Here is an 18,445-nt window from a genome sequence, read left to right as displayed (position 1 = left end):
CCCTCTCTTCTACTCCTCCTCCCAAAACATCCCCAAAAGACTCAGTTCTGTTCATCGCTCAGACCTAGGCCACAGTCTTACCAGGTACTGCCTGGTTGCTCAGTCCACAGCCCCGCTGACCGACCACAGCTTGCACAGTGCCTTCCCAGGTGACATGGGTGATGCAAAGGAAAGGAAGACCAGGTCCTCATCTCAGGCAGCGAGTGCATAACAGGGAAGACGGGAAAACACAGAAAGAGACTCTAGAAAGCAGTGGAAGATGCATATCATGTAAATAGTGTACGTGATGCATTTATTCATTCAACAGATATATTTATTGAGTGCCGACAAAGGGCCAGGCACTGTTCTGGGCCACAGCAGTGACCACAAGAGATAAGGTCTTTGTCTTCAAGGGCTTGACTTTCTAGCGCAGTGCTGTCCCGCAGAAATAAATGTGGTGTGTCACACTGATACAAAGACATAGGTAAGGTTAACATTTTTTTTGTTGTTTACCTCACCTGTGGCTTGCGGATTCTTAACTCCCTGACCAGGGATTGAATCTGGGCCCAGAACAATGAAAACTCCTATTCCTAACCACTGGACAACCAGGGAATTCCTCGGATGAAGTTAATTTTAATAATATACCAAACCCAGGCTTTCCAAAATGTTATTTCAACATGTAATCAATGTAAAGGTGCTTTTTATTGAGATGTGATTGACAGATAACACTTTTAGGTGTACAGCATTATGCTCTGATATATGTGTATATTATAAAATGATTACCACCTAAGGTCAGTTACCATCCATCACCACACAGTTACCAAAATATTATTGATAAGGTATTCTGCATTCTTTTTTTCCTACTGTGTCTTTGAAATTCGGTGAGTGTTTAACCCTCACTGCATGTTTCAGTTGAGACCAGCTGCATTCCAAGTGCTCAGTAGACACACGACTAATGGCTACTCTAATAGAATGATATGATTCTAGTGTGAGGAGATAGGCTTTTTTTTACAGTTTAAAAAATTTCAGCTTATCATAAGTGCCATGAAGAAGATAAAATGGGGAAATACAAAAGAGACTGGTCAGCATTGGGGTCTCATAGACGGAGCAGTCAGGAATGCTTTCCCTGAGAAGTGTCGTCTGAGCTGAGATCCAAATGAAAGGTAGGTACCAGCCATAGGGAGATCTGGGGGGGGGTGGGCATTCTAGGCAGGAAGTGCAGCAAGTGCAAAGGTCCTGAGGTAGGAGGTTGGTGTGTGCATGGAATACAAAGAAGGCTGGTATGACAAGAGCAGAGCAAGTGAGGAAGAGGTCAGGGATACATTGTTTGGTGGTTAAGTTGTGTCCAGCTCTTTGCAACCCCATGGACTGTAGCAGCCAGGCTCCTCTGTCCTTGGGATTTCCCAGGCAAGAATACTGGAGTGAGTTGCCACTTCCTTCTCCAGGGGATCTTCCCGACCCAGGGATTGAAACCACATCTCTTGTACCTCCTGCATTGGCAGGCAAGTTCTTTACCACTGAGCCAGCTGGGAATCCCTCAGGGAGGTACAGGGATCTGATCACTCTGGGCCTCATGGGCCGGCATAAGGAGTTTGAAAACAGTGCTGAGAAAAGGTGAAGGAGATAATCGGTCAGGGGCCACTTCCTGGAAAAGCCTTTTTAGCTGGTGTGGAGGCAAGATCAAATTGTCCTTGATCAGCTCAGGGGTAAGAACCAGCTCCCCAATCAGTTCACTGAAAGAAGAATAAAAAAAAGAACTGAGGGATAATAGATGAACTGTATTCATCTATTGCTGCTGTAGCTAATTACTACAGCCTTCAGTCAGTTCAGTTCAGTTGTTCAGTCATATCCAACTCTTTGTGACCCCATGAATCACAGCACGCCAGGCCTCCCTGTCCATCACCAACTCCCAAAGTTCACTCAAACTCATGTCTATCTAGTCGGTGATGCCATCCAGCCATCTCATCCTCTGTCATCCCCTTCTCCTCCTGCCCCCAATCCCTCCCAGCATCAGAGGCTTTTCCAATGAGTCAACTCTTCACATCAGGTGACCACTGGAAAAACCATAGCCTTGACTAGACGGACCTCTGTTGGCAAAGCAATATCTCTGCTTTTCAATATGCTATCTAGGTTGGTCATAACTTTCCTTCCGAGGAGTAAGCGTCTTAATTTCATGGCTGCAGTCACCATCTGCAGTGATTTTGGAGCTCCCAAAAATAAAGTCAGACACTATTTCCACTGTTTCCCCATCTATTTCCCATGAAGTGATGGGACCAGATGCCATGATCTTAGTTTTCTGAATGTTGAACTTTTAGCCAACTTTTTCACTCTCCTCTTTCACTTTCATCAAGAGGGTTTTTAGTTCCTCTTCACTTTCTGCCATAAGGGTGGTGTCATCTGCATATCTGAGGTGATTGATATTTCTCCCAGCAATCTTGATTCCTGCTTGTGCTTCTTCCAGCCCAGCGTTTCTCATGATGTACTCTGCGTAGAAATTAAATAAGCAGGGTGACAATATACAGCCTTGATGAACTCCTTTTCCTACTTGGAACCAGTCTGTTATTCCATGTCCAGTTCTAACTGTTGCTTCCTGACCTGCATATAGGTTTCTCAAGAGGCAGGTCAGGTGGTCTGATATCCCCATCTCAGTCTTCTGACTCAAAACACAAATTTATTATCATGTGGGATAATATGATACTATGAATAATATCAATATGAAGAATACTGGATAAACTTCTGGAGGTCAAAAGTTAGAAAGGAATCTCACTTGGGTTAAAAACAGGTGTCAGGAAATTCATTCCTTCTGGCCACTTTGGGGGAGAATCCATTTCCTGGCCTTTTCCAGCTCCTGGGGGCCACCTGCATCCCTTGGCTTGTGGCCCCTTCCTCCATCTGCAGAGTCAGTAGTGTGGCATCATCAAATCTCTGACTCTGATCTCTGCTTCTGTTACCACACTGTATGCAGGATCTTAGTTTTCTGACCAGGGATTGAACCCGCGTCTCCTGCAGTGGGATCGTGGAGTCCTAACCACTGGGTCCCTAGGGAAGTCCCCCCATCATTCATCTCTGATTCTGCCCTTCCTGCCTCCCTCTTTCATGTTTAAGGGCCCTTGTGATTACATTCGGTCCACCTGTGATAACCCAGGAGCATCTCCCCAGCTCAGGGTCCCTTTTGCTGCACAAGGTCACATATTCTCAGGTTCCAGGGGGATTAGGTTGTGGACATCTCTTGGGGGCATTGTTCTGCCTCCTCCGGCTAGTTACACTTGATTGATAGGCTGATAGCACTGGGGCCCTCTGTGTGCCCAGCCTTTGTCAGGTGGGAGCAGAGAGGACTGGGGCAGGAAGAGCCTGACTCTACTTCCAGTCCATACCTGCGTGTGGGAAGGTCCTATAGCCACTCCATCTTTAAATCACCACTTCTGCCCTCTGGCCCCACCCTTCACCTCCCCTGGTGACCTTGAATCAGCTGTATGAATACTTAAGTTATTACCTCTTATTTCCCAAGTTCAGAAGGCTTCCTGATGAAGGCGATGGGATTTAGGAACTTATTTAAAAGATGAACGGAGGCGATGCTGACATCTGGCCACCTGGGCCGGCTTGGGATAGGTTGTAGGAGGACCAGAAATCAGCAGACATATGTTTAGCACTTTCTGGGTACTGGGCACGATTCCAAATATCTACATATATTAACCATTTAATCCTCATGAAAACCTGCAGGGTAGATATTACACTATCTTCCTCATTTCCAAGGCACCCAAAGATTGAATAGCTTGTCCAAGATCAGCTAGTAAATGGCAGAAATTAAATTCATGCTCAGGTCAACAGGCTCCAGTATCCATGCTTTAAGCAAGCATTCTATATAGTTAATGGTTTTACAAAATACCTGTTTTTTTGGCAACAGCTTTATTGAATATAATTCATATACCATACAGTTCACCTATTCAGAACGTACAATTCAATGTTTTTTTAGTTTTTTCCCAGACTTGTGTTACAGTCGGTTTTAGAACATTTTCATTACTCCAGAAAGAAAACCCAGGCCCATTAACAGTCGTCCCTTATTCTCCACCAACCCTTCTGCCCCTGCCAAGCTGCCAGTATACTTTCTGTATCTGTGGATTTTGTATGTCCATCTGTATCATGGACATTTCCCATCAACAGAGTTACACATTGAGTGACCATTTGCGTCTGGCTGCTTTCGCTCATCATCATATTTTCAGGCTTCATCAAAGTTGTAGCCTGTGTCAATGCTTCATTCCTTTTGTCTGAAGTACATTCCGTTGTGCGGATACACCACATTTTATGTACCTGCTCATCAACTGATGGACGTTTGAGTTGGTTCTGCCTTTCGGCAATTATGAGTAATGCTGCTGTGAAGGTTCATATACATGTTTCTGTGTGGACACAGGTTTTCATTTCTCAGACCCTACAAGTGGAATGGATGGGTCATATGGTAACTATGTTTAACTTATTGAGGAACTGCCAGACTGTTTTCCACAGTGGCTGCGCCATTTTACATTCTTACCAGTGATACAGGGGGGTTCCAGTTTCTTCACATCCTTGCCAACACTTGTTATTATCTGTTTCTCTGATTACAGCATTTCTCTGATTACAGCCATCCACAAAATTATTTAATAGGCATCTTGTTTATCCTCACATTCAACTAGTAAGCCTTTATTTTTTTTTACTGAAACATAGTTAACACACAATATTATATATAGGTCTCAAGTGTGCAGTGTAGTGATTTGACATTTACATATATAATGAAATGATCTCATGATAAGTCTAGGAACCATCTGTCCCCATGCAAAGTTATTACAATACTATTGACTGTATTCCTTATGCTATATATTACATCCTCGTGCCTTATTTATTTTGTAACTGGAGGTTTGTACCTCTTAAGCCCTTTCACGTATTTCACTCCCTCTCCAGTCCCCTCCCTTCTGGCAACCACCTGTTTGTTCTCTGTATCTATGTTGCTTTGTAGGTTCTGCAAATAACTGCAATCATATGGTATTTGTCTTTCTCTAACTCATTGCACTTAGCGGCATACCCTCTAGGTCCATCCGTGTCACAGATGGCAAGATTTCATTGTTTCTTACAGCTCAGTAATATTCCATTGTGTAAATAGACCTTGTTTTCTTTATCCACTCATCTATCAGTGGACACTCAGGTTGCTTCCAGATCTTGATTGTGAATAATGTTACTGTAAACAGAGGGGTGCACATATCTTTTCAAATTAGTGTTTTTGTTTTCTTCACTGTGAGCCTTGATATTAGGGCTCCCCAGCAAAGGGAAGCTGAGGCTCAGAGTTCTAAAGTTAGTTGCTCAAGGCTACTTGAAGAGGTGCCTGTTTCAGGTATAGTAGGAGCTTCAGGGCCAGGAGCATCCCTGGGATCTTTGCAGCCCTCTCTGCCTCTTGGAAAGAGGTGTGTCCTGCTGGGATGGATCAAGGATGTGACCTCCCCAGAGGGCAGGTACATTCAGGCCCCTGTAGCTTGGGGCTGCCCCTCCATCCTCTGTCTCCTGTCTGGGTTGTTAAAAGGTGCAGATCCGGTGCCATGGTTGTCTTCAGGCAGTTCTAACCTGCCTGGGTCCTAACAGTGTAAGTGCGGGCTTGGCCCAGAGGAAGGGCGCCTTCTAGTTTTTGTGAAGTTGCCTTGTGGGCTGGTAATGCCTGAACTGCTCACCTGCTGATGCCTGGTTCTCGCGGAGGAGGGAACAACCCCAAAGCTCCAGCATCTCTGAGCTGCTCCTGAGTGTCAGGGTTGGGTGGGTAAGGCTGCTGCCCTGGGCAGGCAGTGAGTGACCCACACCGGCCCCTCGCCCTTGCAGGAGCTGGAGCTGGTGGAGGACGTGTGGCGAGGGGAAGCACAAGACCTCCTTTCTCAGATTGCCCAGCTGCAGGAGGAGAACAAGCAGCTCATGACCAACCTCTCCCACAAGGACGTCAGCTTCTCCGAGGAGGAGTTCCAGAAACATGAAGGTAAGAGGGAGGGGCTGGCGTGGGAGGTGAGGGGAAAGGCTCTTCCCATCGTCATCACCAGCATCACCAGTGAGTCCTGAGGATGGTCCCCTGAGGATGTGTCTCACGTCACGTGCGTTTGCCCCATCACATGCCAGGCGTGCATGCTCAGTCGCGTCCGACTCTTTGCGACTCTATGGACTGTTGCCCGCCAGGCTCCTCTGTCCATGGGATTTCCCAGGCAAGAATACTGGAGTGGGTGGCCATTTTCTCCTTCAGGGGATCTTGCCAGACCAGGGATCAAACCTGTGTCTCCTGCATTGTCAGGCGGGTTATTTACCGCTGTGCCACTGAGGAAGCCATTCCCGCCTCTGCCTGAAAGTGTGTAGCCTGGTTTACAGGTGATGAAACTGAGAGGTTCATTTAATAAATTGTTAGAGGTTCCTCACTTTTCCAGACTTTTTTCTAGGCACTGGGGATACACCTTGGACAAGACAAAACCCCAGCCTTCGTGAAGCTTATGTTCTAGTACAGAAGAGATAGATGATAAATATGTAAACAGATAACACAGTCCTGATTCTGATCCAGGTTGTGGAAGAACTGAAAAGGAAGGTGGGTGGAATATGATAGAGTTGATTTGGTGGGGAGCTTTTTTAGATACAGTGATCAAGGAGGGCCTCTCTGATAAGGTGACATCTGAGCCCTAGTTAAGTCATGAAGCTGTGTAAATGTCTTGGGGGGAAAGAAGGTACAAAGGCCCTGGGGCATGACTCTTTATGAAAAGCCAAGGAGATCAGCATCACAGAAGATGATCAAGGTCAAAGGTGGTTAAAGATGAAGTCAGAAGGGCCAGCAGGGATCAGATCACATAGCCCCTGAGAGAGCTAGATTTGGATTTTATTCTGAGTGTACTAGGAAGAGATTTGAGGTACATGTCATGGGCACACGTTTAACAATGAGCAAACCAGGAAGGCCACCCAGATCTTAATGGCGCTGGAGCACCCCAGCTGTCATTCATCCTAACAGTTATCTAGAACCTTCACTCCAGGCCCTCTGCTGGTGCTGGGGAAGCAAACACAGAAAGATTTGGTCTGGTCCCTGATGAGCTGCCTCAGCTTAGGGCACTTGAGATCTTTAGTTACAGCAGGCAAACTCTTAGTTGTAGCATATCTAGTCCCCTGAAAAGGGATCAAACCTGGGCCCCCTGCATTAGGAGCTTGAAGTCTTAGCCCCTGGACCACTAGGGAAGTCCCATACGCATCTCTTTAGTCTGAGTAAACTCCTTGGGTCCTGACACAAACCCCTCCTCATGTTTGTTATGAAGGGGAATGGACTTCCAGGGAGGAGACCTGAAGTTCAGAGGTTACAACTCTTTTGAGTACAAAGTACCGCACTATATAAGGACTGTAGGGACCAAGGAGAAAGGGAATGTTTGATCCAGGTGCTGCCGTCCTCTTTTCCATGGGTTTCCTTTGTTGAGACATGAACGGTGCGGTGAAAACAAAAGTCTTAGCGGTACTAAGCATTGGTGCTCAAGGCATGCTAACCAGGGGTGATTCCTAACCTGATAGTTACCTGCTGAGTGACCCTGCTCAAGTCATTTGACCTTGGTGTGCCTAAGTGCCCCATGTGAAAATGGGGCAGATAACCCTGTCTCTGTAATCAGATTGTTGTGAGGATTAAATTAATTAATACATATAAACTGCTTAAAATAGTACCTGGTGCCCACACTCTGAAAGTTTTTAACTATTGTCATTTTGAGCTATTGTTATCCAGTCTCCTTTTTGAAAAAGAGGAAGAAAACAGGCTGAGGAGGTGCAGCCTTCCTCTTCGCGGCTTAATAATATTCCCTTGTCTGTTTGGACCACATTTTGTTTTTATCCATGCCTCCACCTACGGACGCGGGGTTGTTTCCAACTTTCTGCTATTGTAAAGAGTGCCACTGTGAAGGCTCTGGTGTATGTTTTATGTGGACATAATCTTTTCGGTGTTTTTTGTTTTCTTTTAAATAAATTGTGGCTGTCCTGTGTCTTCATTGCCACACTCAGGCTTCTCTAGCTGGGGCATTTGGGCTCTTAGTTCCCCCACCAGGGATGGAACCGAGGTCCCCTGCATTGGGAGCGTGGAGTCTTATCTATAGGACCACCAGGGAAGTCCCTGTTTGCGGTACTTTGAGAGGTATATACCTCGAAGTGGAATTGCTGCAGCCTGTGGTAACTGTTGAACCTCATGAGGCACCCTTAGCCATCTTTTGGTTTGTGACATTTCTAGAGGTCACCCAGCGGGCTCCAGGGGTGATGTGAGAACTCCCTTGCCTGCCCCAGTGATGCCCCAGAGGCCTCAGGTCTGCCAGCTGTGGGTCCCAACACCCGGAGCTGCTTTCTCGGGGCTCGTTGCATCTGTGTGTACGTGGCACCCTCCGTGTGGGAGGGCTGTGCCTCGGCTCTCCGCATCCCTGCTGGGCTCTTCATCAGACAGCCCACACAGGTGCCATCTGAGACGCACTTAATTGGCATCTCGCGTGGGTCCAGCTCCCAGGACTGAGCTCAGGGAGGCTTGGGTGTTCTGCACGGCTGCAGCCCCCACCCAAGTGGAGAAACTGGGCAGATGCCAGGCATGCCTCTCACGGTTATTTTTATTTTGCACGGGAAGCCGTGGGAATGCAACAGGGACACGAGCATTTCTTCCACCTGGGAGAGGAACAGACACAGGACAGAGGGTTCCTGGGGAGAGGTGCTCCCATGAAGTTAGACTATGTGGCCGGCACCACTTGGGGCAAACTAGGGGATGAGGGGGGTGGGGTACCTGCTTAGAAGAGCCAGCCCTGGAACTTGCCTGGCGGTGCAGTGGTTGAGACTCTGGCTTCCATGGCCGGGGGTGTGTGTTCGAGTCCTAGTTGCAGAACGAAGATCCCACATGCCAGGCAGGGCAGCCAAAAAATAATTTTTAAAAAACACTATGAAAAGAAAAAAAGAGGGCTTCCCTGTCGGCTCAGGGATAAAGCATCCACCTACCAATTTAGGAGACGCAGGTTCCATCCCTGATCCAGGAGGATCCCACATGCTGTGGAGCAACTAAGCCACAGCTGCTGAGCCTGTGCTTTAGAGCCTGGGAGCTGCAACTGAGCTGCTGAGCTCGTGCCCTGAGACTGCCGAAGCCCATGCTCTGCAGCAAGAGAAGCCGCCGCAGTGAGAAGCCCAAGCACCGCAGCTGGAGAGGAACCCCTGCTCCCTGCTACTAGAGAAAAGCCCACACAGCCAGGAGACCCAGCACAGCCCAAATAAATGAATAAATAAAATCATTAAGAAGGAAAAACAAAACAAAAATAAGAGCCCACCCTGCCTGGAACAGTGCCGCTTGCCCAGCCATTGATACTGGGCGCTGGGCTCAGAGCACCCCTCAGTCTCTTCTCTCCAGCTCCCCGAAAGTCTCCAGATGAAAAGGCACTTCGCTGCCTCTTGTATTTGGAAACCGTCCCGTCAGCACTTGGAAACTACTAGTTAGCACATGCTGAGATGAATTACAGATATGGAAGCGATGGGACTGGGGGGCGGGGGTGCAAAACTGTGCTCAGGCCTCTGGAGAAAAACTCCTGGGCTCTGGACAAACAACTCTTGTCACTAGGAGAGGCTGAAGACTGACCACTTAGCCATTTTCTGAAGGGAAGCTGAGAACAGCACTGTTCAAAAATATATATATAAGGCAATATTCTGGTTACTCTTTGAATCATGAACATCTTTTACCTTTTACCAAAAAATGTAGGCAAGTCACAGATATGATTATAATTTTTCTAGGGGTGGCATTTAAAAAAGTAAAAAGGTGAAAGTAATTCTATTAATATTTTTATTTAAACCAAAAAGTAAAAAGGTGAAAGTAATTCTATTAATATTTTTATCTAAACCAATAGGTCCAAGGTATCATCCTTCAACATGTAATCAATTTAAAAAAATCATCAGTAGAGGAATTCCGAGGTGGTCCAGTGCTTAGGACTCCACGCTTTCACTGCCAAGGGTCTAGGTTCAGTACTAGTCAGGGAACCAAGATCCTGCAAACTGCATGATGCACCCAAATCAATAAATAATTATCATAGGATATTTTGCATATTTTTCATATTAAGTCTTTGAAATTTGGTAGCTTATTTATTTATATATAATGTTATATTATATGTTGTTGTCGATGTTTAGTTGCAAAATCGTGTCCGACTCTTTGTGACCCCATGGACTGTAGCCCACCCGGCTCCTCTGTCCAAAGGATTTTCCAGGCAAGAGTACTGGAGTGGGTTGCCATTTCCCTCTCCAATATACATATATGTTTTATTTTTATTTATTTATTTTTGACTGCGCTGGGTCTTCAGTGCTGCGCTAAGGCTTTCTCTAGTTGCTCTGAATGGGGGCTACTCTTGTTGCGGAGCACAGGCTCTAGGAATGCCGGCTCAGTAGTTGTGGCTTGCAGGCCCCTAGAGCTTGGGCTCAGTAAGTAGTTGTGGGACGCGGGCTTAGTTACTCCGTGGCAGGTGGGATCTTCCCAGACCAGGGATTGAGTCTGTGTCCCCTGCATTGGCAAATGGATTCTTATCCACTGCACCACCAGGAAAGTCTTATTTATGTTTTGTTGTAGTAATCTGCACATAATATTTACCATCTTAACCATCTTACCCAGTATACAATTCAGCTAGGTCTAGTACCTTCGCATTGTGCAGCCAGAACTCCAGAGCTCGTCTCGTCTTGCAGATCTAAAACTCTGTCCTGTTAAATGATAACTCTCCATTGCTCCCTCCCCTAGCCCCTGGCAACTGGCATTCTACTTTCTGTCTCTATAATTTTGACTACTCCAGGTATCTCACAGAAGTTGAATCATGCAATATCTGTCTTTTTGCGACTGGTTTACTTCACTGAGCGTAAATGTCCTTGACTTTCATCCGTGTTGTATGTGTCAGAATTTACTTCCTTTTTAATGCAGAATAATATCCCATTGTATGGATAGACCACACTTTGTGGATCCACCCATCCGTTGATGGCTGATGTGTATTTTACATACAGCAGTTTGAGGGGTGATAAAGTGGTTGCAAGAGTGTGGAACCTGGAGCCAGGCTACCTGAGTTTCAATCCTGGTTGTCGTTGTTCAGTTGCTAAGTCGTGTCTGACTCTTTGTGACCCCATGGACTACAGCACACCAGGCTCCTGTGTCCTCCGCTGTCTCCCAGAGTTTGCTCAAATTCACGTCATTAAGTCAGTGATGCTATCTAACCATCTCATCCTCTGCAGCCCCCTTCTCCTTTTGCTTTCAATCTTTCCCAGCATCAGAGTCTTTTCCAACGAGTTGGACCTTCGCATCAGGTGACCCAAGTATTGGAGCTTCATCTTCAACATCAGTCCTTCCAATGAATGTTCAGGGTTGTTTTCCTTTAGGATTGACTGGTTTGATCCCCTTGAAGTCCAAGGGACTCTCAAGAGTCTTGTCCAGCACCACAGTTTGAAAGCATCACTTCTTCGGTGCTCAGCCTTCTTTATGGTCCAACTCTCACATCCATACATGACTACTGGAAAAACCATAGCATTGACTAGATGGACCTTTGTTGACAAAGTGATGTCTCTGCTTTTTAATACGCTGTCTAGAATCCTGAACAATGCCTGAATTCTGAATCCCGGTGGTGCCGCTCATCAGCTGTGTGACCTTGTGTAAGTTCACTAACTACTGTGCACCACAGTTTCAACTGTATAGTGGGAACAGCAGGATTCCTACTTTGTAAAGTATTCTGAGGATAGAATGAGCTAAGCTCTGTTTATATCAGCATCTTCTATAAGGAGACCCTGAGACGAGGATGTTCCTCTGCAGGTGACTTATTAAGGAAGTACCCCGTAGACAAGACTATTGGGGAAAGTGGAGGGATCAGGACAGGGAAAGGAGGAATCCAAATAAAGTCCGTGCAGGGCAGCGAGCTCTGGAGTGTAAGTTACACCCAAGAGTCTCCCTGCCCTTAGGCACAAGGGTGCACTTTCTTTTTTTAAATATTTTTATTTACTTATTTATTTGGGTGCACTGGGTCTTAGTTTCCGCATTTGGGATCTTCGATATTCATTGCAGCATGCAGGATCTTTAGTTGTGGCATGTAGGATCTAGTTCCTTGACCAGGGATCGAACCCAGGCCCCCTGCATTGGGAATATGGAGTCTTAGCCACTAGAGAACCAGGGAAGTCCCCTGAATGTCTTGTTAATTTAGCTCCCAGAGTCTTGAATTGCTGGATGACTTAAATAATTTCTCAGATGGTAAAGAATCCTTTACCAAGGCAGCAGGCACAGGAGACATAGGTTGGATCCCTGGGTTGGGAAGATCTCCTGGAGAAGGAAATGACAACCCACTCCAGTATTCTTGCCTGGGAAATCCCATGGGCAGAGGAGTCTGGTGGGCCACAGTCCACGGGGTCACAAAAAGTTGGACACGACTGAGGGAGTAACAACACGACTCCCGGCTTTTACCTATGTCTGTGAATCTCTTCAAAACACTTAACCTTTTAGTTTTTTAAACCACTTCTCCAGCACTCTTGGACTCTGTCTTAGCAGAGCGTTTGGAGCAGGGAGAACCGGTGTTTCTCTTTCATAGATAAAATGACTCTTGGAGACACTCACTGTGCCAGGCCTATTGTGAGTACTTCATAGATAAAATGACTCTTGGAGACACTCACTGTGCCAGGCCTGCTGTGAGTACTTCACGTGGATTAACAGACGCAGCCTCACAAGAGTCCCCCAGATGGAGCCACCCCATGACCCCCATTTGCAAGAAAACAGGCACCAGGTCAGCTGCGAATGAGTCCAAGTAAGCTAGCCCCGGACTCCCAGCCCTTGACCATTTGTTCTCTGACTGCTCTATCCTACAGCCACCAACACCCATGAAGGTGATGGATGGCGAGTTCCCTGGTGGCTGGTGGTTAGGATTCTGGACCTTCACTGCCATGGCCCGGGTTCAGTCCCCAGCCTGGGAACTGAGATCCTGCAAGCCATGCAGTGTGGCCAAAAAGGAGAAATCCTTCCTTTGGGAATTCCCTGGTGGTCCAGTGGTTAAGGACAAGCTGCTTTCACTCTGGTGGCCTAAGTTCAGTCCCTGGTTGGGGAACTCAGATGTAGGTGGGTCCCAAATACAGATTTCCTTTCTCTGGACCTCGTGCTTCCCTGCCCCCATCCCACTTGAGTTCTACTCATCTGATTTCTCCTGAGTGGAATGTGCCCCGCCAAGGATTAAATTGATTGAGCTAAGCCCCTGATACTCCTGCCCCGGGGCTTTGCAGGATGGGGGCTCACAGAGCAGACAGCAAACGTTTTTGTGGCTTTTTCACAGACTGCCTGCACCTGATTTTAGCCCCCGCTCCCCTACACAGACAGAGATACACACACACACACACACACACACACACACACACACACACACTCGCTCTTGCATTGTGTCTAAGGTGTGGTTTTTCTGGAAATGTTAGTCATGGCTTCTTGTTCCACTACCCCAGGCCCAGGTCCCGCCTCACAGCAGTTGCCCAGGAGTTTTGAGAGAGGGATACCCAGTGCCCAGAACCCTCAGATGGCCCTGTGATTCCCCATCAGCAGTCTGGGGGCCTGACAGTCAGGACTCCAGCTGAAGAGTATCCTTTGAGGAGCAGAGAGCGTCTGGAGAAATAACTGACTTTATCAGTTTCAGATGGAGCTGGTAGTCGCTGGTTTCCACTGCTTGTAGCATTCCATTAACTGTTACTCTCAAGATTTATCTATTCATCCTACTATTGATGGACATTTTGGCAGTTTCCAGTTTGGGGCTATTACAAATAACGCTGCTATGAACATGTTAAAAATATTTATTTATTTAGCTGTTCCAGGTCTTAGTTGCAGCATGCAAATTCTTTGCTGCGAAATGGAAATGTGAGATCTAGTTCCTTGACCAGGGATCCAACCCACGCCACCAGCATTGGGAGTGCAGAGTCTTAGCCACTGGACCACCAGGGAAATCCCTGCCGACGGTTTAAGTAGGGGAGGGAAGCAGACTCACCTGCTGGTCCCTCTCGCCCCTCTCTAGGCATGTCAGAGCGGGAGCGGCAGGTGATGAAGAAGCTGAAGGAGGTGGTGGACAAACAGCGAGATGAGATCCGTGCCAAGGATCGGGAGCTGGGGCTGAAGAATGAGGATGTTGAGGCGGTAAGTGCTGAGCCCCACTTGCCATGTCCACCCCTGGCCGGTAGGTACCAGCAAGGGACTCCATCCTCCCCTCCGAAAGCTCCCCTTCTTCCGCTTGGTCTCACTCCATGGGCTCCATGATGTAGGGATCCTGCCCGTGGCTTGGTGGGCCCAGCCCTGAAACAGTCACCATGGGTAGGCCCCTCAGCCAAGTCTTCACTGGAACAGTAGGAAGGAATGTGGCAATGCCCAGTGACCTGACTGTTGACACACACTGAGGAATTTCCAGGGCCTGGTCAGCCTTTTTCTGATGCTGAGGCTTCCTCCAGTTCACCCCTTTCATGCCCTGGCATTGTCCCGGCCCCTCCAAAACCTATACTTTGTCTCTGCTTAAATTTAAAAAAGACACCACTTTCTCAAGGCGTGTTACTTCCATCTGTTGGGAAATTGTCATAATATACTAACAAGATACTTATCTTCCACCTGTCATAAAATTATCATAGTAAATATATAAACTGCCCATCTCTGGCATCAACAGAGTTGTAAGAATGTGAACAAATTTCAAGCAAATCAAAGCATGTACAGTATAAATGGCATGCCTGTAGACGGTTTGCCCTTGTTCAGTGCACAACATAAGCTACTGTATGTGGCAGCCTCGTCCAATGGGCTTCCTCTCTCTACAGCTGCAGCAGCAGCAGACCCGGCTGATGAAAATCAACCACGACCTCCGGCATCGTGTCACAGTGGTAGAGGCCCAGGGGAAGGCTCTGATTGAACAGAAGGTAGAACTGGAGGCAGATCTGCAAACCAAGGAGCAGGAGATGGGCAGCCTGCGGGCGGAACTTGGGAAGCTGCGAGAGAGGCTGCAAGGCGAACTCAACCAAAATGGAGAGGAGGAGCCTGTGGTGAGTGGGAAGCTGATCTCTGTATGCTGGCTCGAGGTGGGCCAGGCTGCCTTGCTTTCGCCAATACACTTGAGGGAAATGGGAGGCCAAGAGAGAGCCAGCTTCTGGCCAGGAGACACACAGCTGGGCAGAGGTAGTGCTGCGCCTGGAACCCAGGACTCCCAGCATTCTAGCCCAGGATATCTAGCTCGCTAGTGGTTACTGGGCATCTGCTGTTCATTCATTCATTCAAATAATTATTGACTATGTTGTAGGCAGGGGGAATGAAATGGAGACCTGGTTCCTGTCCACATGGGGCTTACAGCCAGTATGAGAGACAGACATTAGACAGATAATCACATAATATACCATGCATGTATGCCTGCTGTCGCTTCAGTTGTGTCTGACTGTTTGCGACCCTATGAACTGTAGCTCGCCAGGCTTTTCTGTCCTTGGGATTCTCCAGGCAAGAATACTGGAGTGGGTTGCCATGCCCTCCTCTAGGGGATCTTTCCGGCCTAGCGGTTGAGCCTGCGCTTCCTGCCTCTCCTGCAATTGCAGGCAGGTTCTTTACTCACTGAGCCCCCTGAGAAGCCCTAATATACCATATGACCCAGCAGTTCTACTTCTAGGTATACGTCCAGGAAAACTGAAGATTTGTGTCCACCTAAAGGCTTGTACACCAGGATTTCCCTGACGGTCCAGTGGTTGGGAGAATGCCTTCCAATGCAGGAGATAATGCAGGGATCGATCCCTGGTCAGGGGATTGAGGTTCCGCACACCACAGGGCATCTAAACCTGTGTGCTGCAACTACTGAGCCTGTGTGCTCTGGAGCCCGTGTGCCACAACTAAAGAAGCCCGTGTGCTGCGTCTGAGACCCAACACAGCCGAATAAAGGGATATAGTTTTAGAAAGACCTGTACACATGTGTCCATAGCAGCTCTAGTCTCAACAGCCAAAAGGTGGAAACCACCTACATGTCCATCAGCTGGTGACTAGATGAACAAAACATGGTCTGTCCAGATCGTGGAATAGTATTCAGCCATAAAAAGGAATGGAGTACTGAGACATGCTGCAATTCGGATGAGCCTCAGAAACATGCTAAGTGAAAGTAGCCAGACAAAAGGCCACATGGTGTATGAGTCATTTGTTTGAAATGTCCAGAATAGGCAAATCCATAGAGAGAGAAGGAAGACTGATGGTTGCAGAGACTGGGAGAGGGGAGAATGAGGTGTGACTTCTAATGGGTACAGGGTTTCTTTTGAGGGCGATGGAAATGTTTCTGGAATTAGATAATGGTGATAGTTGCACAGCCTTGAATGCACTAAATGTATTCTGATTTTTATACTTCAAAAGAGTGGATTTTACGGTATGTGAATTATATCCCAAAAGGCAAACCAGCGATTTATGTTAAAGGAGAGCCACAGTGCCAGAATGCCCCAACTGCATGGACTCTAGAGCCAGTCTGCTTCGGTTCATATCTACTCTATTCCGCAATTATTTAGCCTCTTTGCATCTCAGTTTTCTCACCTCTAAAATGGGAATACTAGGGAGTTCCTGGGTGGCCTTGTGGTTAGGATTTGGCACTTTCATTGCAGTGGCCTGAGTTCAATTCCCGCTCAGGAAACTGAGATCTTATAAGTCACATGGTTTGGCCAAAAAAAAAGGGAATACTAATAAGAGTACTTACTCTAGATTGCTATTATGAGAATTAAATGAGTTAGTTCATTGAGAGTGTTAGCTGTTATTATTACCGTGATAGTTTGAGGGAGTCAAAAAGGCTTTGCCAAGGAGGGGATGGAAAGAATGAGAGTGAACTAGGTGAAGGCTGGTGGCTATACAAAGGCCCTGTGGCAGGGGAAATTGCAGTGCAGTCAAGGAAGAATGAGAAAGAAAGGGTGAGGGACTTCCCTGGTGGTCCAGTGGTTAGGACTCTGCCCTTCAAATGCAGGGGGCAAGGGTTCAATCCCTGGTCAGGGAAGTAAGAGCCCACATACCACATGGCGCAGCCAAAAAAAAAAAAGAAGGTCAGGATGGCTGGTGTGCAAGCTGACGGGGAGGGAGAGGGTCTGAATGAAGTCAGAGAGGTTGGCAGGGGCCAGTGCTACAGAGTGGAGTTTGGCTTTTATCTGCAAGCACTGTGCTGGGCACTGTGGAGGTTTGAGGAGCTTACAGCCCAGTGCAGGAGAAAGTCTTGGACCCCAGCAGCCACACTCAAGGTGGGACGGGAGTGTCTTTGCACTAAGAAGCTGTCTCAGTCTGGTTCCCTCGAGGCAGAGCTTGAGAAGAGAAATGTGGGCAAGAGGTTAACTGGGGAGGTGATTGATCGCAAAGACCAGAGAACTGCAACAGGGAAGGAGGAAAAGGGAATTTGAGGGTGTGTCACTGAGGTCGCCACGGGGAAGCTCAGTCCCTCTGGGACCTCAGAGAAGACCTCCCAGAACAGTCTTTCTGGAGGAGAAAGTCCTAGAGCAGTGATCTACAAATGCCTGTCCCCAGTTACTAAGGGGAGGTGGGGTCCCCAGGGGTGTTATCCCTCCCAGTACTCCCAGGCAGAACTTGTGGAGCAGAAACGGGGGGAAATGGAAAGACAGGGCACTTCCCTGGTGGTCCAGTGGCTAAGATTCCAAGCTCCCAATCCAGGGGGCCTGAGTTTGATCCCTGCTCAGGGAACTAGATCCTGCATGCTGCAACTAAGATCCCACATGTGGCAACTAACACCCAGTGCAGCCACATAAATAAATGAAGTAAATATTTAAAAAAAAAAAAAATGGAAAGACATCTGGTGTGTGCTTGAGGTAGGGCTCTGTCCACATGAATGGAACCACACCACAGCTGCAGCGGAAATCTGGGTGGGCCCAGTATGTGACCCAGGGCACCAAAGGTATCTCCCACGTAGATGTGCCGCTAGGATATTCCAGGAACATAGAGATGGGGCAGTTAATCCTGATGGGGGTGGCATGGAGTTTCATGGACCAGCTGTTGCTTCAGCTGAATGTCAGTGATAATAATGCTAAGATGTTAATAGACAGATGCAGAAAATGGATATACTGTTTCAGAGAAGTGTAATGAACTGTTAGAGAAAAGCTCAGAGCTTCCCATTTCTTCCAGTATGTATTTTTTGACTTTCCAGTTTGCAGGCACTGTGCTGGTCTCTTGGGTTCCAGGTGAGGGAGGTAAAGTAGATGAGCTTTCCATCAGGCTGGCTCAAGTCCCAGCAAAGTCATTAAGTATCTTGTGAATTTGGGCCATACACTCCTAGGTTCTTTGAAGGACAAGAACCTCTGAGATATAGATAGGGAGGAAGAGAGAGAAGTCTTAAAAGGGAAACTGGAGTAGAATCTTCTTTTGGCTACAGGTGACAAGAGCTTAACTTAAAATGGTTCAAGGATTAAAAAAAAAAAAAAAGGAATTTGGGACTGTGTAAGTAAAAGCTTTGAGTTAATGATGGCTTTAGGTATA

The 18,445-nt window shown here is 47.3% G+C and overlaps 1 protein-coding gene across 3 annotated transcripts in view; it reads left to right on the top strand.

The window, feature by feature from the left end:
• RILPL1 (Rab interacting lysosomal protein like 1) overlaps positions 1-18,445 on the top strand; it is a 42,958-nt gene that overhangs the window by 2,951 nt on the left and 21,562 nt on the right. For all 3 annotated transcript variants that reach the window (XM_013970618.2, XM_005691359.3, XM_013970619.2), the window contains exons 2-4: positions 5,815-5,965; positions 14,001-14,119; positions 14,782-15,003. In XM_013970618.2, the coding sequence (XP_013826072.2) occupies positions 5,815-5,965; positions 14,001-14,119; positions 14,782-15,003 (492 nt within the window). The remainder of the gene's footprint in view (positions 1-5,814; positions 5,966-14,000; positions 14,120-14,781; positions 15,004-18,445) is intronic.

Source organism: Capra hircus, chromosome 17 (assembly GCF_001704415.2).
Source record: "Capra hircus breed San Clemente chromosome 17, ASM170441v1, whole genome shotgun sequence".
Taxonomy (NCBI): Eukaryota; Metazoa; Chordata; class Mammalia; order Artiodactyla; family Bovidae; genus Capra; species Capra hircus.
Note: the sequence above shows the minus strand (reverse complement) of the source record. Positions and strands in the feature narration are given on the sequence as shown.